The 26,964-nt window shown below is 47.6% G+C and overlaps 2 protein-coding genes across 2 annotated transcripts; one reads left to right on the top strand and one right to left on the bottom strand.

Moving 5' to 3' along the window:
- The first annotated feature begins 2,131 nt into the window (after positions 1–2,131).
- LOC115494024 (secreted Ly-6/uPAR-related protein 1-like) lies at positions 2,132–8,409 on the top strand. Its single transcript, XM_030266796.4, has 3 exons — positions 2,132–2,415; positions 5,336–5,455; positions 6,465–8,409. Exons 1-3 carry the CDS (start codon positions 2,364–2,366, stop codon positions 6,674–6,676), a joined length of 384 nt encoding a protein of 127 aa, XP_030122656.4. The 5' UTR covers positions 2,132–2,363; the 3' UTR covers positions 6,677–8,409.
- A 12,421-nt stretch (positions 8,410–20,830) lies between these two features.
- LOC100227160 (ly6/PLAUR domain-containing protein 2) lies at positions 20,831–26,016 on the bottom strand. The gene is made up of 3 exons (XM_030267200.4): positions 25,768–26,016; positions 22,189–22,308; positions 20,831–21,599 (listed from the first exon to the last, which is right to left on the bottom strand). The coding sequence occupies exons 1-3, from the start codon at positions 25,826–25,828 to the stop codon at positions 21,388–21,390; spliced, it is 393 nt and encodes a 130-aa protein (XP_030123060.3). The 5' UTR covers positions 25,829–26,016; the 3' UTR covers positions 20,831–21,387.
- Positions 26,017–26,964: the final 948 nt, after the last annotated feature.

Below are 26,964 nucleotides of genomic sequence, written 5' to 3' on the forward strand. Positions count from 1 at the left end.
CTTCCCTGCCTTTACTTACAGAAATAATCCAATTTTTTTTCTATGTTTACAATCCAACCTCAATTTCCAGTCTCATTTAACTCTTCCAAGCTAAAAGGAGCCAGTGTATTAATTTTTTTGTGGGAATCCTGTTGTCCCTTTCTTCTAATTATTATTTTGTTTTTTGTTTTTGTGGGGGGTTTTTGTTTTTGTTTTTGTTTTTGGTTTTGTTTTTGTTTTTGGGTTTTGTTTGTTTGTTTGGGTTTTTGTTTGTTTGTTTTTGTTTTTTTTTTATTAGGATCCCATTTTGTTCTTGACAGTGCCAATGGAATTCTACCTGGGAAGCCAGTAGGGTGTTGCCACTTCCAAAATCAAAATCCAGATCCCTCCTATCCCAACACACACCTGGACACCACCAGGGGTTTTTTGTGTTGGGTTTTGGGTTTGTTTCCAGGGCTCCATCTCTCTGTAAGCTCTTGATTATCTTTAGATCAAGGAATACCTTAAAGCTAACAGACCTTAAAAGTCTTTCCTTGCCTCCACAATTTTACTGGAACACTCCCAAATCCTCCTTCCCTGAGGTCTGGCACTGCTGCACCTCTGCAGGAACTCTGGTGTTTTGCCAGTGTTTTTCCTTACGGAAAGATCTCCAACCTTTCCAAGCCTTTAAGACAGAGTTAAGACAGTGGTTAAGTATTTATATCCCTATTCCTTCAACCACACAGATTTATCCCAAGAATTTCTCAGTGTGGAATGACTTTCAGGTATGAGAGGATGTTTCCACGGACATTTCCACTCCACGCTCCACCGAGCCGCTTTACCGTGTGCTTTCCCATTGAGGCACAACCACCTGGAATGCTGGAAGCACTGGATCTCTTCCAGTTTCATGGCTGTTAATTAAGGTATTGCTCAAATGTGTCTTGAGCTGCCCAGTTCCGAGCAGGGATCTGTATGTAACCAGATCTGGTGGATTTCATTGAGTGGGTTTTTTCCTGTGTCCCCAGAAAATTATGTTTTATCCATTTTTTTTAATCACATGAGCTCAGAGAACAAAGGAAGATAAAACAAAGGATAATTTTCACTCTGATAGAGAAGGATTAGGGTGTGTTGGTCTTTCTCTCCCTTTCCCACAGCTCTGTCAGCTTTGTGTTATCTGTGGCTGTGGAAATTTTCATTAGCAACACTTCTAAGGTTACTGGGAACCATCCTCCATCTGGGAAGAAGGAGAGGCTGCCGGGAATGGCAGGAATATTCCCACGTGTCACAAGTCTGTGACAGGCAATGCATCTCATTAAAGCTCCTTCACTCACCTCATCTCCAGCCCTAAAATCTCCAAGTGCTCCAGTGATTCACAAACTTTGCCTCTTTGGCTTATTCAGCTGCTTCATGGGAAATTGCACAACACCAGGGTTTTCCAATTTGGATCACAACAAACCCAGCGAAAAGTCTATCAGCTTTTCCTGTGAAATATAAAATACCAGTGGCTCAGTCCAAAGGGAGAAGTAAATAATTTCTCCCCAGCTCCGAGCATTTGAAGCTGTCTCCCCAAATATTGGATACGATACAAAATAAATTATGACATTTGAAAGGGTTGCCCTGATGTGCTGGAGTGGGAAAATTGATTAATTTTCCAACATGGTTCCATGTTGGGCTTATTTCCCAGCTTCAGGATAAAATCTAGCAAATAATTGACAGCTTTCCAAAGGAAGGCTGTGTCCTGCTTTGCCAGCATGACCCGGGACCTGAGACACAAGACTTATCCCAATTCCAAAATTGGAAGCACCATATCCCACTGGCCGCCAAGCGATTCCCAAGCCCAGCAGCTCAGTTAATAATGAAGGGATCCCGAAACCAGGCTTGGTTTTGAACTATGTTTGGGAAAACAGACACCTCTGGGCAACTCCAGTCCTGCCAGCCCGTGGAATAATTTCTCCAAAGCACGTGGAAGCCCAGCCTGCTGTCACTTGCCCCTTGACAGCTGTTGGCCAGCGCAACACGTGTGGCACAAGCCAGCTCTGGGCTCGTGGAGCCAGACTGGAAGGAGCAAACAAACCTTGTCACATTCCCCATCCAAGCCCCAGCATGGGGCCACACTTTGCAGTGCCAGACGTGTTTTTGCTTTTCCATGGGAGACCAGCCCCAGGACATAAACCTGGGGAAGAGCCGAGGTATGGCAGGAGTCTGCTCGCTGCGGTGATGTCACCTCATCAGGGAACCCGTTCCTCTGCAAATCCCAATCCAGACTGGAGCTGGGCTTTCCCCTGATCACCCCAAAGGAATCCGCCCACAGGATCAACAACAGCTGGTGGAGGGTGGGAAAATATATAAAGCTCCCTGGGAGAAGCTCTCTGGACCTGTCTTGGCTGCCTGGATCTGATCTCAGCATGAAGAAACTCCTGGTGGGATTCCTGCTGGGCCTGGCATTTGTGGAGTTGGGTAAGAGCTCCTCATTCCCAACACTCCAGGGCCCCCCACCCTGGGAAATTCCTGGGAGGGCAGGGAGGGGAAAGACCTGGTAACCCCCAGGTAGGGGAAATGATGCCTTTTGTATTGAAGAAGGTGGAAGGAGAGGGTGAAATGGGAAAGGAGAGGTGCATTCCTAGTGGGAAGAGCTGTGATGCTTGACTGGGAGAGATGCAGGTCTTTTGGATACCTGTCACCCACACCCAGGGATGGAGGGGACAACCGCAAGGCACAGGGCAGGACCAGCCTGGGCAGGAGCTTGAAGTGCCAGCCTCTACCTGAGCTGCCACCCTGTCCCATCAGGAATGTTCATCCCGAACTCCTGACATCCTTACAACCTCCTAGCTGGCTGCTGGAAGTGCTGAAAGCTAGAAGGTGATACTTCAATGTAGATTAAGGTGGAGGTATGAGAAATAACTCCAAGGACATTGAGAGGTTTTATTAAATCCCCAGCTCCAGGATCTCCCCTTATTCCAGGAGATATGTGGAAATGGGAAATTCCCCTGGGTCTGTGATGGGCCTGGATCTTGGGCAAGCTGGCAGCAGGGTTTGGCCATCGCTGTGTCCTTCCTCCATGAAGATGTGACCAAGTGCAGCCACATCCCTGCCTGGAACAGGCATTCCAGGGATGGCACCACCCCAGAGGGGTTTGACCCACAGCCCATGGGCCCCAGAGATCCTCAGGCTGTTTTGTGGGACCATGGAAGATCTCAAAGGAAAGGCAGCCTGGGCAGGGATCAAACATCTCCATCTGAATTCCTGTCTTGGATTTAACCGAATTTCTGAAAAGCCACCCAAGGTCTCAAAGAATTTTATGGAAACAGAGTTATCAACCCCATTTGCTTTATAGTTGAAATCAGACAGAAATTAATTTTTTGGGATAATCCAGAGGGAAGCAGCTGGTGTAGGCACCCCTGTTGTGTCTGGGGGATGTGTCTGTGACCATTCATATTCTTGAGGCTTGATATCAAGGAATAGAAGGAACATTGAGGAACAGGGAATTATTGGCTCAGATCAGGATGTAGAGCTATCTCTGCTCAGTTCTCCAGTCCCAGCCCTTAGGGATTTGGGCTTTCCTCTCCCATGCAACCTTCCCACAAAACCCACGTCCTCTAAATGCCCCACCCGGAGGCAGTGAAAGATGAGGGAGTTGAGGTTTTCCTTCCTTAAACCTGCTTTTAACTGGGATTAATTCCTCCAAGGCACTTCCCAGCTCATCCATGAAAATGTGGAGGTTTGTAAATGGAAACCACCTCACCCCAAGGGTTGCAGGGCAGTTTCTCAAGAGCCTGAAGCCAGGACTGCTCTGTCCATCCATCCATCCAAATGATTTTTGATAATGTGTTACCTCTGTTAAAATATATAACAATTTTATAGATTGGATCATGGATCATTGGGAAGGGATCTAGTGTGGTCCTGAGCTGTGATAAACAGGGATGGCTCTGCCACCCTTGTTTACAGGGAGCACGGCCACAAGAAAATTGAAATATTCCCATGAAAAAATCCTTTTTACTTCTGCAAAGAGACAAGGAGTTGTCTCTTTGAATTGAATTCCTTAGCAAGAGCTAAGGAATAAGAAGGAGAAGTTTTGCACTGTGTAGGCTCTAACCCACAGCTTAATTTTCCAAAGGAGTTGCTGCAAGAAGTAGATGCTTTGAAAATTCCTTCTGAAGTCAGGTGTTCAAGCAAATGCCTTCAAAAATATTTATCCTTATCACAAAGCCCCAGAAGTTCCTCTAACAGCAGAACGGGAACATAAAAAAAAAGCAAAAAACAGCTTCGGTGTGAATTTTTACCAACAGATGGCACTGGACGCTTGCAGGTTGTTTTTCAGCCGGTGGAAGGAGGGTAGGATAGAAAATCTCAAGCCAGGCTGGTTTTTGTCATCCAGCCACACCAGCAGGACTTTGGAAAATCCACACTGTCGGTGTCTGCTGGCTGTGGATGGACAGCGCTCACACTGAGGGTTTTGAGAGCTGCTGTGACCAAGATTTGCATATTTAGAGATGTCCCTCCCTCAGGTGACAGCCAGCAAGGGTTTGTACACTTCAAAAAGCAGCAGTAGCCCCTGATGAGAGCGGTTTTGAGGCCACACTCAGCCCTCAGGATGTCTGATACAGCTCTGAAATTTAAATCCTGCCCTCAGTTACTGATTCCTGCAGAATTTCCCTTAAACAAGCAGGAAGGAGCTGCTGCTGTGAGGGGAGGGATGGGGGAGCTGTCACTGTCACAGCTGGGGAATGCTGCTCTCAGCAGAAGGAGCTGGTTTTTACCATCATGGAATATCCTGATTTGGAAGGGACCCACAAGGATTATCAAAGTCCAGCTCCTTGCCCTGCAAAGGACATCCCAACAATCCCACCCTGTGCCCAAGAGCATTGTCCAAACTCTTCCTGAGCTCTTGATGCCATGACCATTCTCTGGGGAGCCTGTTCCAGTGCCTAAATGGGGGAAGAACCTTTCCCTGATATCCAAGCTAAACCTCCCCTGACACAGTTTCAGGCCATTCCCTTGGATTCTGTCACTGCTTCAACGAGATCAGTGCTGCCCCTCTACTTCCCCTCACGAGGAACTTGTAGATCCCAAAAATCTCCCCTCAGCCTCCCCTTCTCCAGAGGACACTCAGACCTACCAAAGCTCAAGGTGAGGTCCCTCTAAATCCCACTTTTCCAGCCTGCTGAGCCTCCAAAGTCAAGCTCAGGCCCAGTTCCTGCTACACCACCCTTGTCCTCCAGCGCTGGATTTGGTCTTTCCCCCCCTGGCATATCCAAGCTTTGCCATTGCCTCCAGACATGCTTAATTTTGGACACTGCTGCATTTTGGTCAGAAAACCACAGATTTGGGTCTGTCTTCCCTGCTGTGTCACCTCAGAGCCCTTCTGTCCCCTCTGCAGCCCAGTCCCTGCGATGTTACACCTGCAAGGAGCCCACAGACATTTCCAAGTGCAGGACAGCCACCCTGTGTCCCCCAAAAGCCACCGTGTGCACCACGACGCTGCACTCCATGGATACAGGTGAGTCCCACCACTGCCCCTGAGGGGTCCCGGGGAGAAATCTGAGAATTCCAGGATGGGTTGGGCTGGGAGAGAGCTTAAAGATCATTGAACTCCAAACCCCTGCAGTCCAGTAGACCAGATTGCTCCAAACCCCACCCAACCTGGCCTTGGACACTTCCAGGGATGGGGCAGCCACAGCTTCTCTGGGAAAACCTGTGCCAGGGCCTCCCCATTCTCACAGCCAAGAATTCCTTCCCAATATCCCATCCATCCCTGCCCTCTGGCAGTGGGAAACCATTCCCTGTGTTCTGTCCCTCCATCCCTTGTCCCAAGTCCCTCTCCAGCTCTCCTGGAGCCCCTTTAGACACTGGAAGGGCTCTGAGCTCTTCCTGGAGCCTTCCCTTCTCCAAGCTGGACATTCCCAGCTCTCCCAGCCTGGCTCCAGAGCAGATCAGCTCCGTCTCTTGGAGCGTCTCCATGGCCTCCTCTGGACCTGTCCAGCAATTCCCTGTCTTTGTCGTGTCAGGACCCCAGAACTGGAGGCAGCTCCCACTCTTCAGGTGGTCTCACTGGAACAGAGGGGGAGAATCCTCTCCCTCAATCTGCTGGCCACACTTCCCTCTCCCCATCCCAGTCACAGCTTGGATTACCCTTTAACATCTCTGTAAAAACCCAGGAGAAATTATCCCACTTTAGAGAGGGAAGGAGAGGAATCCATCAGATTTGGAGCCTCACAGTGAAGTATCAGGACTCACTGCGCTTGTTCCCTCTGTGTTGACTTTCCCACCCCAATATCTCTACGGACCCTAAATTTATGGACAGTGCAAACATCTACAGGGAATAGTGTCCCTTTTCCATCCTGGAATGATTTTGGAAGGAGCAGGAGGGTGAGAGAGAGTCACCAGTAGAGGCACCCATGGATTAGGGATGTCCAACACCTCCTCTGTCAGCGTTTCTCAATCCCATTTTCCTTCCCTATTTTTTCCCCTCTCTCACCTCCTCCTCCTCTCCAATCCACCTCTCCCAGGTTATCCCTTTTTTGGCAACATCACCGTGACCAGGGACTGTGAGGAGGAATGCCTCTCCTACGACGGGATAGGGGCCCAAAAGCCCAAATCCTGCTGCTACACCGACCTGTGCACGGATGACACCAGGAGCAGCAGCGGGGTGAGGAGCAGCTCCACAGCGCTGGGTCTGGTGGCCGTGGTGGCTGTCTTGGTCCTCCAGTGCTCCCTGTGAGGTCACAAGTGTCCCAGCTCCACTGACAGCCCACCACTCTCCCTGCCAAGCTGCCTCATGAACTCTTAGATGCTTTGGGAACGTCCTCCTTCTCTGACGTGTGGCTTCACCCCACCTTCAACGCTGGATTCAAGCCAAGAGTTTGGGCACCTGGACTTAAACCCCTCAAATCTTCAGTTTCCAGCTGTTTAAGCAGATGTTCCTCACCTTCAGCCGCTTCTGGTCTCAGGATCTACAGAGAATGGGTTGGAAGGAACCTTCAAGATCATCCAGTTCCACCCCCCTGCCACAGGCAGAGACACCTTCTACTGTCCAAGGTTGCTTCAAGCCCCATCCAGCCTGGCTTGGAACACTTCCAGGGATCCAGGGATCCAGCTCCAGCTTCTCTGGGAATCCTGTGCCATGTCCTGACTGAGAGGAGCAGATGGATCTGGGCCCAGTTACTTCCTGCCTGTCACGGTGTGGGTGGCAGCTGCAGAGATCTGGAGCTTAATGCCAAGGATAAACTAAGGAATGAGTTCAGAAGGGCTCAGCTTCCATGTGGGAACAGGATGGATTTCTGGAAAGCTCAGGACACCCCATGGACAGACCAGGGTAGGCCAGACCCACAACCCAAATTTCCAAGTTTGGCCAGACAAACACAACCCCGCCTCAGCTTCTGCCTGAGCTCAGGTTGCAGTTGGTTGGAGCTCCCAGATTTCCCTTTCCAGATGTTTTAAAGACTATTCCAAGCAAATTCTTCTCTTATTCTGCCCTCCCTTCATCCCTTCAGAGCAGAAACTGCAGGATAGGGAAAACAATGGTTATCCCAGACCCTCAGCTCTGGGAAAAAATGCATTAAAAGTGCTGGGATCCCAGCTGGGATTTGCTTGGAGCAGATGTGGGATTGATTCTGAGGCCCTGCCTGCTGCAAAAGCAGCTGGAGTGGAAGCAGATATGAATGAACCAGGTGTGGCCAGCTCGCAGAGATGCAGGAAATTTGCCATTCCCTCTGTTCCTATTGCCCAGGGATCATCCAGATGATGGGGAAGCGAGGGTAGAGTGGAGGATGGATACACCCCGTGCACCATCCTTGTGTGCTCACAGCACCCCTGCAACCTCCTCTGTGGCAAAGTCTATTTATCCTCAATTTTTTTTCCCCTTTTCTACTCTTTTCACAAGAAACCAAAGTAGGGGGCTCTTTTTCCTCCTTGCACAGAGGCAATCATTTCTCAAGGTCTGTCTCAGTACCATTTAGAAGAAAACTCTGACAATTTTGCATTCCTTGCCAGAGCTCGGAGGATGGTGAGCCGTTTTTCCTGGAGGTGAAACCCTCAGAGCTCCACTAAAATACTGAAAACCCCCTGGCAATGCTGAGATCTACAGGGAGCAAATGCCACGGGGAGGATAATAATTGGAAGTTACTCAAATCCCAGTATTCCACCCACCCTCACAGACACTGAGCACCAGTCCCTGCTTCCCACTCGTCTGTTCTGTTTGTTCCCTGCTTCAAAACCAGCCAGATTTGTCAAGCCAGAAGCAAAGCTCCACCCTTGCCATCCTCAGATCACATTCCCTTTTTTTATCCTGGCTTCCAGCTCTGTCTCCAGCAGCCTTTCCACATTTTCTGCAGCATCCTGGGCTCTGCTGTCCACCCGTGGATGGGGCAGGGTCTGGATACAGAAGGACTGGGAGGGTGAGGGCTCCCTTTGAGGTGAGAATTTAGTAAATAAAGTTGGATTCTCTGGTTTTCAGCCTGCAGCATCTTTCTTTTGTGTTCGATATTCCCGTGGGAAATGAGTGTGGGGCAGCATGGGGTGCAGGGAGGGGGTTTCTGCTTTATTTTTCAGCTCCCAAACTGCTCTGTGCCAGACAGGGGGAAAACCACACACAGGGATGAGCACAGGAGTGCAAAAATCCTCCTTGGAAAAGCAAGATTTAAAGCTATCCCTGCTGGAAAATAAGCAGGAGAAGGGTAAAATACAGCCCAGTGGGAGAAGAGGCATTTTTGGGATACGCACTGGGACAACTGGGAGGGTTTTAGGGAGCAAAAGAGAAAATGCCTGAGCTCAGCAGCGAGGGTGGCAGTGACCATGCTGTGCTGCAAAAGTCCCTGTGGGGACTGTCCCCGCGTGTCACCAGTGCTGGCTGTGAGCATCCTGCCCCTCCCAGCCTCCTGTCACCCAGGATTTACCTGCCAACGTGACCCACGAGTTTCTGCTGGAGCCAAAACAGACTCAGAAGCTTTTTCAGCTCAGGAGCTGAAGATTTTTATCTTCAAAGCACCTCTAATACATTCCTTGATTAGGAGAGGTGACAAACCCTTCACGCAGGGGTACAAAATGGCCTTTTTTTGCATTACAAGTCACCTGTTCACACTGTGGCAGCCACAAGGCTGAACAGGCATCACTGGGAGCACTTAAAAAAATCGAATTTGCTGGGTTTTTTGTTATTGCTGTTATTTATCCCTCCCTTTACCCCTCAGGAGTTAAACCCAGTGAGCGCCACTGCCCCAGGAAATGCAGGAGATTCAAAGGCCTGGCCGGATTTTTTCGTCACTGGGTCTAGTGGACACGGGGAGGGTGAAGTTTAAATATAGGCTGGAGAAAATAGAACAGAGGAAAATGTGTCTCCAAAGGGCCAGAAAAAGACCTGCAACCTCTCGGCCCTGCCGGGTGAAGCTTCACAGCCAGCGGAATCCAGTGCTGACGTTGCTCTGCTGAGGGATTTTTCTTGTCCCTCTGAGGGCTTATTCTTCCCAGCACATATAGAGAGTTTATCTCCATATTTGAGGGCATTCCTCAGTGCCTTATGCTGTATCTGGTCCAAAAAAATTGCCTTTTCCACCGCCTTCCAGCCCTTCTGCAAATGTGGGGCAGCGCTAGAGGTACGCAGAGTCATAGAATGGTTTGGGTGGGGAGGGAGATTCAAGATCATCAAATTCCAACCCCTTGCCATGGGCAGGGACATCTCCCACTATCCCGGGTTGCTCCAAGCCCTGTCCAACTTGGCCTTGGGCACTTTCAGGGATGGGGCAGCCACAGCTGCTCTGGGAAACCTCTGCCAGGGCCTCAGCACCTTTCCAGGGAGGATTTTTTTTCCTGATCTGCATCTCCCGCTTCCAGTTACAAATCTGAAGTGCTTTTTTCCACACAGAAATTAGAGAGTAAAGAACAAGAGAGGCTCATCAGTGAGGATATTCCAGCTGGGATACCCTGTCGTGTCCCATCTCCAGCCAAAAATCAGGGCTAGGTATGAGCCTTGAGTAGCCTTTTCTGGTGAGCGCCACAATTCCAGAAGGTGGAGTGGGCATTCCAAAAGATAATCTCCCTGGAAAGACAAAGCAGTCAGCTTGGATTTAAACTGAAGGAGGACCCAGGTTCAATCCTGGTTTCCCCTGAGCTGGATTCCCAGAGAAGCATCATGGGAACAGCAGGATTAATATTTAAAAGACTGGGTTTTCCAGCAGGGATCATTCCTGGTTGCTCTCCACAGCAGGACGCTGGTCAGGCCATGAGTGGTGGTTGTTATCCCAGCATGCCCCGATTGTAGAGGTGGGAAACACCAGAAGCTGTTTGGCTGCTTTTTTTTTTTATAAACTTTATATATTTTATCATCTTTGGGAGCAAGAGAGAGGAAAAAAGCCCCACACAGCTTTCTTGGAACACGCATTAAACGTGAAAGAAAGATGAGACAAGGGCAGAAAATATTGCGATATTCCAAGACCTGGAAAAAGACGGGGATCTTTTTTGCAGTCGGGACATTGCATGTAAAACAGAGCTCTGATGTCATCAAACACAGAGAGGACTTGTAGTTCTTGCTAAAAATACTTATCTAGAATATAAATATACATTAGAGAGTAGCTGCAAGGCTTCTGGAGAGCTCTGCCACAGCCTTGTATTTACAGAGAGGGATTTAAATATTTAATTCTACACCCTCAAAGGAAAGTCACTCCATCTGAAGGAGTTATTAATTATGGAATGAGCCTGGCAGTGCTGAAGTACAGCAGCAGCAGCGATATCATTTTCAATATCACTCCCAAATTATTTCTCATCTCAATCCTATCATGTGCACATTTTTCCGGTCTTAAAATAGAGCCATTTTTCCATATTAGGGTTTGGAGGGCTTGGAGCATCTGCCTCTGACACGGCAGCACATCCTCTCTTGGATATCTTCATTCTTCTCCTGCTTGACTCTCACATCCCTAATTCCAGAGGAACACAGAAGCCTCTTTCCCTCTTTATTCTGTACAGCCCCAGGCCTGAAAACAAAGCCTAAAAATGAGGTGAAAAGAAACTTTCAGTGTCAGCAGCAGATGTGTTGAGGGAGAAGGAAGTGGAGCACGGCGTTTTGGTTGGCATCTTAATTTAGAAAAGTCATTTTGGGTCACTTGGATAGGAGAGAGATGCTCAGAGTGCTGCAAAAGGCTGGGGCAGATGGTCTGGGTGGGCTCCACCTCCAGCATAGACCTGGGGCTGCACTCTGCACATTCCCATCTGGCTGGAAAACACATAGGATGTGTTTTAATCCTTCTCGACCCTGGTCTGGATCCTGATCCTTTTGTCACTCAGCCCCCGTTGGACAGATGGGAATTGTCACACATTGGTGGCTCCAGGCTTGGTCCAGCCACACATTTTTTAGGACTGAGCTTCAAGTTTCTGAATATCCTCAGTAAATGTGGGTGGGGATGTTGTGCCTTGAGGGGAAACAATTTTGCACCAGCTCATGGTTGGGCAAAGTGCTGAAATCTATGAGATCCAACATGTTACAGGCAACTGAAAGGCAAAACAGATTAAATCCATGGATCAGAGTCCAAAAACCTACTCAGAATCTCAACAAAAATTCTACAGGCTGCCTTTGGCCAGCAGGTCCCTTAATGGAATCATGGAATGGTTTGGGTTGGATGGGCCTGTAAAAATCATCAAATTCCAACCCCATACCATGGGACACCTTCCACTATCCCAGGTTGCTCCAAGCCCTCTCCAACCTTACCTAGAACACTTCCAGGGATGAGGCAGCCACAGCTTCTCTGGGAAACCTGTGCCAGGGCCTCCGCACCTTTGCAGCCAAGAATTTCTCCCCAGTATCCCATTTATTCCTGCCCTTTGTCAGTGGGAAGCCGTTCCCCCTTGTCCTGGCACTCCAGGCTGGTGTAATACAAGGGGTGAATACGTTTTCCATGCCTTCAGGTCTTTCCTGCCCATTCCAAGGACAATTTGATGTGTCCCCAGTCACACCAGCAGTGACACCCCTGTACTGAGGCACAATTCAAACCTTGTTTTAATGCCCTGGACTCATCATTCAGGAGCAGTAGAGTTATTCCCGTCTTGTTGGGACTGAGACATCCATCCCTTCACATCCTTACAAATGAAATGGCTTTCACTCAATAATCAGGGAAGGAGATACAAAAGATTTCCTGGAAAAGCAGGCTGGGTGAAGTCAAGGTGCTCCAGTGTCGGTGCATTTGCTCCTGCAGTACTTTTGGATTTAGAATCCTGGAATCACAGAATACCCTGAGTTGGAAGGGACCCACAGGGATCATCGAGTCCAGCTCCTGGCATTGCACAGGACACCTCCAAAAATCTCACCAGAGGAGCAGCGTGAGGAGCTTGGGGTGACTGGGAGAAGCTCTTCTCCTTCTTTGAGACCTGCTGTTCCACACCTTCCTTGGCTGATCCCTGTGTTCCCTGGACCAGGCACAAACACGGGCTGGGGCTGAAGGCTTTGCCTGCATGAAATCCCGGGGGTGGGTGGAAATCTGCCAGTCGAAACTGTGCCCTGGGCAGTGGTAGGATTCCAGAGGGTGGCTGGGAGCCAGCAGGGAGATGTGAGCAGTGGGATGTGCCACTGCTCCCAGTGAGGAACACTGATCCAAAGTAGGATTCCTGGGAACAGGCTAACCATGAGCTGATTATCAACGAGCTTTGACGTCGTTCTTGCTCACGGATCTTCTGAATCCTTAATGAGGTGTCTTCAGTCCTAGTGGAAGCTTTAGCAGAACCTGTTCTGTGGATTTCTCTCTCGCAGTTCCTAGGTCAGGGTGACAAGAGAGATCATTGCTTCCATGAGCCCAAACACAGCCAAAGAAGGAGCCTGGAATGCTTCCAATTGTGCTTTCAAGGTTGTTAATTTCTTCTCTTATCTAAGCATTCTTTCTCTGACCTGCTGAGCTCTAGCTAGCAAGGAGGCCATGGCCATCTGTCCAGCCCTCTCAGGCGGTGTTTACATTTTTTATCAAAAGTTATGTATACTATGTTTACAATTTATTACCGGTATCTAACATTTATGTTGGACAGTGTGTCCCTACCTTAAACCAGTAGAAAAGTGTCACTATCACAGCAAGACATGGAGGACAAGAAGAAGGAGAAGACGGTCAGGACACGGCCAAATCCCTCCATCTTGTCCCCTGAACCCCTTATCTTAAAAATCCCAAAATTCTACTTTTCCACCCCGTGTTAGTTCAAATATCACTAAAACCCTTGTGACTTGTAATTCCTCATACAGAGTTGACAGCTTTCCACAGGCTAAAATTGAAGCCACAGATGTTTTTGACTTCTTGCCAAGATCTCCAAGCCGCCTGCCAGGGTCTCGAGACAGCCGGGCAGCCAGAGGGATGTCCTGGACTCTGACACTTTTCCAACCAAAATTCTGTTTCCTGAAATCCACAGGGCCTCCAGAAACTCCTTCCGTGCAGCAAATCCAAAGCAGCAGCTTTGTGTCATTACCCGCTCATGCACAAAACCAGGACCAGATGAGCCATGTCCTTACAAAGCCAGGCTGAAAACAAGCCAGACTTTGTTCCTAATCTTTCTTGGCTGCTGCCAATCTCCAGGGAGAGAAGCCACGGGGGAAGAGGTGTTTTTAGCATCGACAGCTGTCACCTTGCTGGGAGATGCCACCCAAATCTGAAAGAGAAACAAACACCCGGGAGATGGTGACAGACTTTGACGCACTCACAGCAGAGCAGGAAAGTCAGCCTGGAAAGGAGGGGAGAATGAATAGCAAAATATCATTTTCCCCACAAAATGAGGGGTTTTAAACAAAATGCCATCTTCCATCATCCATGGATAGCTTAAGAAATTTGGGGATGCAACTAGGAAGGGTTTTATGCTTGCTGGTGCCCTTGGATCACAAAAGGGGTTTCTGAAATCTTGTTTTTGCTTTTCCAGCTCTGTGCAAAGATGTCACGGTCTGGTGGGGTTCTTCAAGCAAAGAGAGCCAGTCTCGGTAACTCAAGGGTCTCTTACTACTGAAGGAGCTCATGCCTAGGGTCTCCTGGGCTTCTAGAATTCAAATCCCACCCTTATTTCTATCCTATTTCCTATTTCTTCTTTGAAGAAAAAACCTCATCTGAAATCTGTGCATCTTCGTGGCTCATATTCCAGACTTTCACAGCCATGATGGTCAAAAAACACATGGAGAATAAATTATTGCTCTTCTTCTCCCTGTTCTTGGGTGGTATTTCCATGGGCTCCAGCCTGTTCTGATCTGCTCTTGGGAGATCAGTGCTCTGAGTACAATAATTATCATTATTTGTGACTGTCACCTTGAGAAACCCAAGCTCTGTGCAAGATGTCACCAGTTAGGAGAACATCACAAGAAGGTCCTTGGAGGATCTGTTGTTTTCTGCCTCCTGGATTGGATAAGGGAGCTGAGATGTTTTATTCAGGTAATATCTGAGCTACAGTATTACCCCTTTATAAAGGCAATTCATGAATCCTTACTAGATAGAAAAACACAGCTGAGAGTTCCACTTTTTGGAAGGGTGTTCCAAAAAAGGGTGTTCCTTTTTTTTTTTTTTTTAAATGAAATGTAATTCCTGACAGAAGGCTGCTTTGAAAATCCATGAGGTCATTGGGAGAGGGAAGGGGAACGGAGGGAAGGGAAGGGAAGGGAAGGGAAGGGAAGGGAAGGGAAGGGAAGGGAAGGGAAGGGAAGGGAAGGGAAGGGAAGGGAAGGGAAGGGAAGGGAAGGGAAGGGAAGGGAAGGGAAGGGAAGGGAAGGGAAGGGAAGGGAAGGGAAGGGAAGGGAAGGGAAGGGAAGGGAAGGGAAGGGAAGGGAAGGGAAGGGAAGGGAAGGGAAGGGAAGGGAAGGGAAGGGAAGGGAAGGGAAGGGAAGGGAAGGGAAGGGAAGGGAAGGGAAGGGAAGGGAAGGGAAGGGAAGGGAAGGGAAGGGAAGGGAAGGGAAGGGAAGGGAAGGGAAGGGAAGGGAAGGGAAGGGGGCTATTTCAGTTGCAAGTGACCTATAATGACCATCTAATCCAGCTGCCTGACTACCTATGGACTGACCAAAAGTTAAACCTTGTTATAAATGGCATTATCCAAATAGTTCTTAAGCCCTGACAGGTTTGGAACACCATTGGGAAGCCTGTCCCAGTGTTTGACCACCCTCTCTGTGAAGAAATCCTTCCTAATTTCTAGTCTAAGATGAAGCGTTCAGCACCTTTTTTTTTTTTTTTCCTGTCATCCAGCTCTTTTATTCAGTGTCATTTCTCTTCTTGCCATGATTCCATGGGTTTTTTCCAAGCACCTCAACCATCCTCCACCCCACAAGCAGACAGCTGGGTCCCCCACCCTGAACCGCTCAGGGCAGCTCTGTTCAAGCTGAGAATTCCCAGGAACCTGAGCCAAAGTGATGAAATCCATCCTGATCCATGTCCCAACCTCTGAACTGTGGTGCCAGCAGTGCTGGGATTAGGAGCCCTGGGGAGTGGCTGAGGTTTTTTTTTTGGGAAATCTAGGACAGCAGGGGCATGGATGGATGGATGGAGCTTTGTTCTTGTTTCTCTGTCATTGCTCAATAACCTCATTTATTTTGGCAGCTTCTTGCCAGCCCTGGAGGCTAAAGAAGGGGTTTTATGGAATCCTGTAATCATCCAAGCTCCAGAACAACATGTGGCAATATTATTGGTTCATTAAGGATTAGGTGCACCTGAGCTTAATGAGGCTGTTAGGAGTTTGTAGGAGCTGACTATAAGCCCCCAGATATTTGCAGCTGGATTGGCTCCAAGATCCTCGTGCTTTGTTTTTGGGGACAAGGAGTGACAAAGTCACCTCCTCCCAGCACCGAGGTAGAAATAACCCCAGGAAATGTCCCTGCCGTGTCCTGGGTTCACCCCATCCCAAGGGAAGGAGTATCCCTTGGGGATGGATGGCAGCAGGTTCCTCTCTGCAGCCCAGGCAGGTCCAGTCCAAAGTGGGATCTTTTTTTTTTTTTTTCCCGATCATGGAAGAAGAAATGAGCCTGAACCATTCTTGCTCCTCATTTTGTAGCGTTCCTTCTCTCCTGGAAACTCAAAGTTCCATCCCTGGGCTTCATCCTCCCATCCTACAGGTCTGGAAAGATGCATGGAATTAGTCACCACTGGAGAAAACAGCTGTTTAAGGAAAGCAGGCCCATGACAAAACCTGAGCTGCTGAAATGCAGCACTGTTATTTCCAATGGTTTGGTTTTTTTTTAATTCCTCTTGAAGTTTTATCCCTCTCTATTTTTGGGATCCAGGTGTAGATTTTCCTTATAAATAGCTGCATATTCTAATTCTGGCTGATAACTGGGACAAGGATGCACTGGGCATCCAGACCTTGATTTTGTGGGGTGGAGAATGCAACATTTCCAGACAAGCTTTCTGTGAGATCCTTCTCTCAGGAAAACTTTGCACCTGTGAAATGTCCTGAATTCCTTGGATACAATCAAATGGAAGCACTGGGAAGGGTTCATTGCTAAGATAACAAATTTTTGGAACAAGGCTTTGAAGCTCTACAACAACTTTTCCTCTGAGGAGTTCAGAGCCTGAATTTAGATGGAAAAACTCCAGCATCAAAGCTGACTGATAACTAGTCCTCTTATTTTAGAGTCAAGGAAGCCATGTCATAAACCTGTCCTGTGCGACACTGAACCAAAGCCCTTTGCAAAAGTTTATGAAATAAAAAACTCCATGTGGTTTGTGAAGAAATTGAAATGATTAATTACTCCAAAAAATCAAGCTTCAAACATGATCCAGCAAACAGAAACAATTCTGTTTGGAAGAGTAGATTTAATTTGGAATTTAGGAAGGGATTCTTCCTTGTGAGGGTGGCAAGGCTCTGGCACAGGTTTTCCAGACAAACTGTGGCTGCCCCATTCCTGGAAGTGTTCAAGGGCAGGTTGGACAGGGCTTGGATCAACCTGGGATAGTGGGAGGTGTCCCTGGCTATGGCAGGGGGGTGGAACTGGGTGATCTTGAAGTCTTTTCCAACTAAAACCATCCTACTATCCCATGAAATATTGTTCATCCATGAAAAAGGAAGAACTATGAAGGATGGCTCAGTTCCCACCCCACCTTCATCTTACCGTAGCCTCAGAAAAGTCCATAATACTCTGTAATTCACCAAAAATGGGCTTTGGAACAGCACTTCCATCCACATGTTGGAATTGTCCCCAAGATCACCCCAGGGGGTTGGACCACAGACTCCAAAGCTGCCTTCCAACCCCATGTATAATTCCAGATCTGAATCCATACTGGGAGGCAACTCCTTTTATTTCTGCTTTACCCCCAAAACACCTTTCACTACACCTCAGCTGCTGTCACATCCAGCTGGATATCTTTCCAAACATCAGCAAGAGTTTCCATTCTCCCATGGACACCTGTGCTGGCTCCAAGTCCTTCCCAGTTTGTTTGCACAGGGGATGTTGGGGTTGCCATAGGGAGCAGGGATTTGCAAATCCATAACCACAGCCTGGTGACACAGCCCTGCCCTTGAGGGCCTGACTCACGTTGACACAGCCTTGAAGTCAAAGATAATCTTCTTATATAACCACGAGAATCCTCCTCAGAGTGAAGGAAGCCATCCAGATTTGGTTTTTAAATCGGTTTTGAAAATAACTTCCCGGATTTCACGAGCCCACGTTTCTGCTTCCTGGTCCAGGCACGTGCACAGCTCTGCTTGCAAACTGGGATGCTCATTCTGGGTACAATTATCCAGTTTTTTGTTTGTTTTCCAGGAAAGTAAGGCGGCACTGCATGGACAGGTTGGGAGAGCTGGATGCATTCACCTCGACAAGAGAAGACTCCAGGGAGATCTCAGAGCTCCTTCTGGTGCCTAAAGGGGCTTCAAAAGAGCTGGAGAGGGACTTTGGATAAGGGATGGAGGGACAGGACTCAGCGAATGGCTTCCCACTGTCAGAGGGCAGTGTTAGATGGATATTGGGAAGGAGTTCTTCCCTGTGAGGGTAGCACAGATTTCCCAGAGAAGCTGTGGCTGCCCCATCCCTGGAAATGTCCAAGGCCAGGTTGGATGGGGCTTGGAGCAACCTGGGATAGTGGAACGTGTCCCTGTCCCAAGGAATTAGAGGGATTACCTTCCAGATAAAACAACTCAACTGTTGAACTGTTGAACAACTCAGTCTGGGATTAACTTCCAGATAAAACAACTCACTGCTGAAATTCAGACTTCACATTTTCAGGAGCAGCAGCAAAGGGCTTTTTTATGCAGGGACATAAAAGAAAACCTCGGTTCCTCCTCCTCAGGATGTCACTGAAGGGTTCTGCAATCCCCAGCAGGAAATCACAACTGCCTCAGCCTCTTGGAACACTTCTTCCAAGGAAGAATTAGCAAACACACTGGACTGATTCTGCAATGATTGGAAGCACGACACGGATCCCCGTGTGAAGCATTCTGGCAGGGCTGTTTGCTGATTCCCAGATTCCTGAGCTATATCCTGCAGTCACCAAGCTGGATTTTACCTGGAGGGCTGCCAAGAGGGAATTCAGCTGCTTTTGCCCCTGGGGACAAGGAAAAAAACCAAAATATATTCAGAGAAATATTGTAGGGCGCTTAGCTCTGTTTACAGCAAGGTTGTGTTTATCCAGAGCCCTGCTGAATCCTACTGCTCCCAAGGGAATCTGTTTAGACAGATCCAGCCCCTTGGGGAGGTTTCTCAGGCTGGGAGCTGAAGCAACAAACCAGATCCAGGTTGTTCTACAAAAATTCGTGCCTGAGCTGAGCTAGGAGGAAAACACAGATCACTTTATTAAATCCCATTAACAAAAAAAAAATTAGGTGGCAACTTATCCCAGCTCTATACAAGAGTCAGGAAGGTGTGGGGTGGATGTCTGCTCCAAAGCCAGTCTCCACTGACCAAGTAAAGCCCTGCCTGATTTCCTCAGACAGCTTTTGGACAAGTTATCCATCTCTCCCTGAAATTCTCCTTGCATTTTGTCTCCTTGTCCTCTCCAAGCATTTCAAAAAAGGTCTAGAAAAGACTGAGCCAAAGCTCTTCAAAGATTCACTGTGACAGGACAAGAGGGAAACCCAAATGATTGGGAGAGCTCGGGAGAGAAAAAAAGGAGCGAATGACTCATTCTTAAACAAATCCAGGAAAACTTTCAGGGACAGCTTTGAACAGTCCCCAGGAATGAGGAGGGTCAGAAAAAACAGATGGACCTCCAGGTCAACTGGATAAGGATGGAATTAAATTTCAGCAAAAACTAATTAAAAACATATCATTCTGTGGTTGATGGACCTGCAGGTCAACTGGATGAGGATGGAATTAAATTTCAGCAAAAATTAATCAAAAACATATCATTCTGTTGGGGGGAAATAAATAATCAGAGGCTTTTCCAGAAGCAGGAAGTTGAGAACTGCTTCACATCAGTTGGAACAGAGCTCATATATTAATTAAAATATTAATTTTTATATCAGAAAAGACACAAACCACAGAGAGGTTCAGGTTGATGTTTAACCACAAAGCATCACCCTGTGCTTGGAGAGCTCCGCTTCACACCAGGGGGAGCGACTCCAAAGCCTCACCCACACAGATTTTCTGCCTTTCAGACCAGATCTCCCATGATCAGCTGTGATCTCTGCAGGGAACAGCCGGAATGTGGGAAACTCGCTGCCAAACTGGGCGGAGATCAAAGGGGTGAAGCATTTGTGGCCAATGAAGGGAGGGAGGATCAGCTCCTCCGCACGCGCCTCCTCAAAGCGATGACGGCTACGGAGCCGCTCCAGTTCAGCCACCTGAGAGGTGGCTGCAATCAGCCGTGCCTGATGATTTTTTGGAGGGTGTGGACCTCAAAAAAAAAAAAATCTCAGTGGTTCAAGAGAGGCATAAATGAGATGGCTGAAGGAGAAATGGAATTGAAACAAGGGAGGAAACTGAAAAACATTTCACCGCTTACCCCAAACAAAATAGTGGGGCAAGTGTTGGGACTTCCTGGTTTTATCCCAGGTGGCACCTCTGGGGTCAACCCACTTGGCTCCAGGATCTGTGGCTTTGGCAGAGCTGGAGAAATCCCCACCAAGGAGCTTTCAGAGTTTCATGGAATCATGGAATGGTTTGGGTTGAAAGGGACCTTCAAGATCATCTCATTCCAGCCCCCAGATATGAGTAGGGACAGGTTCCACAATCCCAGGTTGATCCAAGCCCTGTCCAACCTGGCCTTGGACACTTCCAGAGATGAGGCAGCCACAGCTTCTCTGGGAAACCTCTGCCAGGGTTTCATCATTCTCCCAGGGAAGAATTTATTCCCGATGTGCGTTCCTTGTAGAATGCCTGGAAATTATGGTGTTTGTGTTCCAGTGATCGCATTGGAATAATGATTTACAGGGCACTCAGGTTGGAAAGGCAACCTCAAAATGTTCCTAACCCAAGTTCCTGATCCAAACTCCCAGTTTTGAGGTCAGCCCAGGTTTCTCAGGACTTTATCCATCTAGGCCATGAAATCTTCCCAAGGATGGGAATTTTGTCACCTCTCTTGGAAACCACGTGTGCCACATGGATGAGTTAATATCACATTTGGGTTGATTATCCCAAATATCAGGAGCAGGGTGATAATTGCAGGAGGATATTTTTGCTGGACCTTGGAAAGGGGATTATAGGAGAATGCATAACCAGAGCAGGAGGGATCAAAATGTAGGAGCCTGGAGCAACACACAAGGAATTCAGGGATAATTCAGTAAAGTTCGATTTGTACAGTAAAGATAGATTTTTATTCTCAGTAAAGATAGATTTGTACAAGGAGAGTTGATGAAAGAAATGTTGATGGAAAGTTGCTTCCAGTGAAGGATAATGGGTAATGTCTCATCCATCTGCTGTGAGACTCACCCCAAAACCCAACCCTGTTAACTGCTAAACAATACTGAAAGATGAAGTTTGGAAATAAAAAAAAAGTAAAATTAAATGTGATTACAACCGTTTTAACACAAGATTCTCTTTATTCTGCTCAAAAGACTACAGAGAACATGAGATTTTAACCTCCCTGGAACAGATCATTGGTATGGGAAGTTCAGGCTCCTGCCTCATATTTTGGACACAGAAATGTCTCCTTAATTTTTTGGGTACAAAGAAGATCTAGGAAAGAACAGCAGAAATGATGGGGTGGAGAGAACCTGCTCTAAGGAGATAGGGAAAGCTCTTCTTAAGATTTCTTGCCTTAAATATACTTCATGCATTTGATTTTTTTACTTCAAACCCAACCAGACCAGCACAGCAAAGAAACTCCGCAGTTAATTTTGGGGCAGTTGTTGAAAAATATCAATTAAAACATTGAGCTGGGCCTTCCTGAGTTTCGCTTCTCTCTTAGTTGTAGGGAAAGTGTGGATATTTAAAAAAAAATTAAAATAAAACCAAAAACCAAACCATTTTTGTGAGCTGTTAAGTGTTGTTCATTAGGCATCCACACAGAAAGCTGGGCTGGTGGGGCGGGTATTTTCTTCATGGAATTTTTGGAATAAATTACTCCCACCATCCCCTCACAGTCTAGTCCAGAAAAAGGCACAGAGGGAACATGCCAGGATCCCAACTGGCACAACGCTGATCCCCAAACTTGCTGCGCCATCGAAGTTGCACAGGTCGGAGTAGCAGCAGCTGACAGGATGTGTCATCCCGATGCCATCCACGTCGGAGGGTTCGCAGACGGAAGAGCACATCTTGGTGACAGTCGAGACTTCCGGGGCAGGATAAACTATGGCAAAGGAAAAAAGCAGGCACAGTTAGGAATGGGAAAAACGGGGGAGAGAGTCACCATTGTCTTTTGTCTTCTGATGACCAGGAGTTGGCGTCATCGACTTGTAGAATGGTTTGATTTGGAAAGGAAATAACGATTGTCAAATTCCAGCCTCTCTGCCGTGGGAAACCTTCCACTATCCCAGATTGCTCCAAGCCCTCTCCAACCTGGCCTTGGACACTTCCAAGGATGGGGCACTACAGCTTCTCTGGGTAACCTCTGCCAGGGCCTCACCACCCTCACAGGGAGCAATTTCTCCCTAATATCCAATCTAAACTCACCCTCTTTAGGTTTAAAGCCATTCCCTGTTTTCCTATCACCACATGACCCTGCAAAAAGTTAAAATCTCATTTCTGAGCATTAATCAGGAGCTTCCATACACCGAATATTCCGTCACACAAACACTGCTTCCCACAGCAGCAGGAGAGCTGGAGCTCCTATGGGAGTTCTCCACTTTTTAAGTGAAAAGAGGATCTGGTCTGCACACCAGCACTGTCAAAACAATGATTCCTGTTAAAAGTATTGATAAGGAAGGAATTGTCCTTACCATCCTCCCGGGAATAGATCGTAGTCTTGCATATGTTCTCCGACGCCGTGCAGTTCTCAATTGTCAGGCACTCCTCAACTGGGGTCAAATCCTTGCACGTGTAACACTGCAAGGAGTGTCCTGTGAGGAGGGAAAACAGGAGGATGGAAAACATGAGGATGGCCTCAGCGTGGATCCTGTCCAGGTATCTCTTGGGAGGGATTTTCCAGAATAATCTTGCTGAGAGTGGTTACGGAATAACAGGACGTGTTTGGACTGATGGGAATGAGAAACACAAAGGTCTGGTGGTCAAAGCACAGCCTCAGGTCGGGTTCAGACTCCTTGTGATGAATCAAACAAGACAGCCACACACACAGGAGACCCCGTGACACAGGAAAGAGCTTGGGCTGATTTATTTCTCTGTTTTCTGTATCTTTGTCTCTCCTTGACTTTAGCAGAGCATCAGAAAGAGCTCCTTGACTCCCAAACTCCCAGACTCACAGAATGGGGGAGGTTGGAAAGGGCCTCTGGAGCTCCACCAGCCCAATCCCTGCCCTCAAGCAGCACCACCTGAAGCCTCTAATTCAGGACTGTCTCCAGGTGTGGATTTAATATCTCCAAGGATGGAGATTCTGCAACTTCCCTGGGAAACCTCTGCCAGTGCTCAGTCAACCTGACAGTCGTAGAGTGTTTCCTGATGTTTCTTGTGTTTCAGTTTGTGTCCTTTGCCTGGTCCTGACACTGGGAATCACTGAAAGGAGCCTGGCTCTGTCCTCTTTGCTCTCTCCCTTCAGGAATTTACAGAAATTTATAAGATTCACAATTTGAACCTTCACTTCTCCAGCCTAAGAAGTCCCAGCTTTTCCTCAGAAGAGAAATGTCCGCCCAGCCCATGCCTCAACTGCTTGTCCATAAGGATTTTGGAACAGGTTTTCTAAAGAGGTTGTGGACCTCCCATCCCTGGAAGTGTCCAAGGCCAGGTTGGACAGGGCTTGGAGGAAAGTGTCCCTGCCGTGGCAGGGGGTGGAATTGGATGATCTGCATGTCTCTTCCAACCCAAACCATTCCCTGATTCCACGATCTTATAGAAGAGAGCATCAAAGTCCTTCCTGACGTCCAGGTAGAAAATATCCGCAGCTCACCCCTTGTCTGCCAGGTCAGTCACTTTATCACAGAAATATGTCAGCTTTGTCAGGTTTGTCCCCTTGCTGAAGGATCTGGACACACACACAAAAAGATCAGACTTGGGCGTGAGTTGCAGCAGTGAGAATTTCCTTGGTGCCACCCACTCCGCCAGCTCTCCCCACAGGCTGGGAGGGTGTCCCAGACAGAAGGAATTTGTCTCCACCAAACTGAGAACAAACTCATCACAACCCTTCCCCTTGTGCTGAGATTCTGGGTTTGTGAGAAGAATTTTTCTGAGGGGTTATTTTAAATTGTAGAACAGTTTGGGTTGGAAGGGACCTTAAAATCTTCCAATTCCAGACCCCTGCCCATGAGCAGGGACACATTCCACTATCCCAGGTTGCTCCAAGCCCTGTCCAACCTGGCCTTGGACACTTCCAGGGATGGAGCAGCCACAGGTTCTCTGGGAAAACCTGTGCCAGGACCTCAGCATCCTCACAGAGGAGAATTAAACCAGACAGCAGCACCATGAACGGATTGCATGTAACAAGTTCTGTTCTAGGCAGAGATCAGACAGAAAATTTGTTATTCAAGACTCCAAATCCATCCTGAGCCAGTTCCTCCTGCCTTGTCCCTCACTACTTCAGAGGCATTCCTCATCCCTGTTAGGCTGTAAAGCCCTTTGAGGGCTGCAGGTGCTTCTCACAGAATAACCACAGCCCAAAACTTTCAGTGCCTAAAGTCTTCTGAGATAGAGCAACTTCGGAGAAAACAACTGAAGAACCCAGAGTTTTGTGACACAGAGCGCTCCAAGCTAAAAATACCAAATGAAAACAGTGTCTGGTGCTTCCTATCACCAAAAAAAGCCATTTTTTTACAAGTTTTTCAGGGTATTTTCCTCTTTGCAAGTTTTTCTGAGGAACCCAACACTTGATCTGGGTTCTCTCCTCCAGGTGCTCTCTTCCACCCCCCCAGTAGACACCTCAATGTGTGTGTTACAACCACACTGATGTATTTTGGTGCCATCACACCCCAACAGCCCCTCTTCAGTCTGGGAAGCCCTTGTCACCCTGTGTGTGTAAGGTTTCCACTGAAATTCCTTAAAACTTCACTAAAAAGGAGAAATTATTCAGCTTCTGGCAGCACAGCTCCTATGGGATGTCAGCAGGCTCAGGCAAACAAGTCACCCCGTGAAAACAGACACCATCCTAATTAATGAGCCAGAAAAAGCCCTTTTTAAACAAACACAGAAATTTTCCTGCTAAAGCAAACTTTATTCTCTTGTTTTGCCCATCATGACCTGATGCTTTGTTTGCACTAATCTACGTCTGACAGTTGTGAAACTCATTTTTAGGAGGAAGCATCGCTCTTAGTCTCACATTTCAGGATCCTGGACAAATCCAACCCACAGGATTTGTGTTCCTCTCTGAAAAGAAAACCAAACAAGCCACCACCTGTTTCTCCCCTGCAGAGTCTGCTCAGCAAGGAGGGAAGAACCAAAAATGCCCTTGACGAAGAAAGAAATAAATAGGAGTTTAAAAATCCTGACATAGCTCCATAGACAGGCACAGATAAAATCAGACCTGGCACTGCCTGGATCTGAGAATATCCCAATGAACAGTCACAGATCCTGGACTGATCCTGCCCATTAATTACCTTGGACATCCAGGAGAGCACCAACAAAGCTTGGGATCATCAATTTTTGTCCGAGAAATTGGTGTGGTGGTAGAAACAAGGGACAGAATGGAAGGAGGATCATGGAATCATGGAATGGAATCACAGAATGGTTTGGGTTGGAAGAGTATGATCATGGAATTCCACCCCCTGCCATGGGCAGCAGCACCTTCCACTGGACCAGGTTGCACCAAGCCCAGCCCAACCTGGCCTTGGACACTTCCAGGAATGAGCATCCACAACTTTTTGGGGTAATCTGTTCCAGTGCCTCACTTTGATCTTTAAAGCCCCTCCTAACCCAAACCATTCCATGATTCTATGATAAACATCAACCCTGGAGTACCTGGGCCACCAACAGTGTCCCAGCCCATCCTTCCCATTTCTAACAGCTAAAACTGGATAAATCCCACGTGTAACACTTCTGGAGAGCTCCCACACACGCTGCATGGAACTGACATCCAGGGCTAAGTATCAAAAAAGGTGCAGAAAGTTAAAAATAACATTAAAAAAAAAAAAGAGTGTGATAGAGCACGAATATGGAAAAAGTGAGAGTGGGAATTTGCATCAAAGGAATTACACGGTTTAATCACACTCTGCCTTGTGAAACTTCCTAAAGAGCTTGACCTGACAATCCCAATGACACCATCACCATCCTGAACATATGGAAATATTCCAAAGACAGATTTTTTTTTTCCTGACAACTGCCTAAAGTCAGAGACTTGGCTTTCAGAACAGGGCACATCCTATCCCATCACACTGCATCTCCTGAAAGAGTCTGGATAAATCTGAGTAGGAACTCACCCAAATCCATGCAAGTGACAGCAGCCAACAGAAGAGACAGAAACACATTCATCTTGCACATCCCTCACTGTCTGGCTACTGGGTTGTCACCACTCTTCACCGATGTCACACGTCCCAGTGATTTGCCATGCACCGATTCTGTCCCCAGATCCAAATCTACTGGAAAAACCACTCTTCTTGAGCTATAAATGAATTGAAGGAGCTCAAAAGCAGGCCCCACCTCTTGCTACTCCGTCATGTCTTTTCATGTTCCTTGGAGAAGAAAATTTGGTTTTGCAGGGTGGACAATGGCTGGGATTGGTTAAACCTGGTGTTTTGTGTCCAAGCAGGATGTAGAAGGCCCGGGGTGTTAAGTAATCCTGGTGTTCAGGTCGTGTTTTGCAGCTTGGGGATATTTTCTCTCCTTTTTTGGAGTGGTTTCAGGAAATCCTGGGTAAAAACACCTTGGTGGGTGTGAACACCAAAGAATTGAACCTCATGGATATTTCTCCTCTGCATTTTCACCTTCAGTGGGGTCCAGAGTTTATCAGGAGGAGGAGAATCATGGAATGGTTTGGATTGGAAGGGATCATCTCATTCCAAACCCTCTGCATGGGCAGGGACCACTTCAACTAGACCACGTTGCTCCAAGCTTTGTCCAGCCTGGTCTAGAAGTGGAAATCTGACTTTCAATCACTCACTCACTGGAAAAAGCATGGAGCACTAGGAAAAAAACAGGACCAGGACCCAAAAGCTTGGGCCAAAGGAATCTCTCAGGCTCTTTATCCCAAGGAAGGATGGAATGGAGATGCCCCTCTGCTCTGAGCCAACCCTCTCCAAGTGTGGTTGCAAGCTCATGACCTTTTTGCTTCCCAAACACCTTTCCCATTCCCAACCCTGCTGCCCGAGGCACCTGCTGGATTTTCCTGCACCCTCAGGTCAGCTCCATGCTAAGAAATCCTCCTCCAACACGGGACGAGCAAAGTATGGAATTGCAAAAACTGGGAAAGAAGATCCTTTTGGTGGTTATGCCAGGCACCCTCCCAAAACAGACTTTTACTAAGAAATGGGGAAAATCTGCATCCAAAATGGTGCTGGAGATATCCCCACCACCTTTGTTATTCCACCATCAAAGGAACTTTGTTCAGGGTTATTCACTTGAACTCTTGGAATGATAGAACCATTAAAGTTGGGAAAGATGTCAGGATCGTCACATCC

The sequence above is a fragment of the Taeniopygia guttata genome, chromosome 2 (assembly GCF_048771995.1).
Source record: "Taeniopygia guttata chromosome 2, bTaeGut7.mat, whole genome shotgun sequence".
Taxonomy (NCBI): Eukaryota; Metazoa; Chordata; class Aves; order Passeriformes; family Estrildidae; genus Taeniopygia; species Taeniopygia guttata.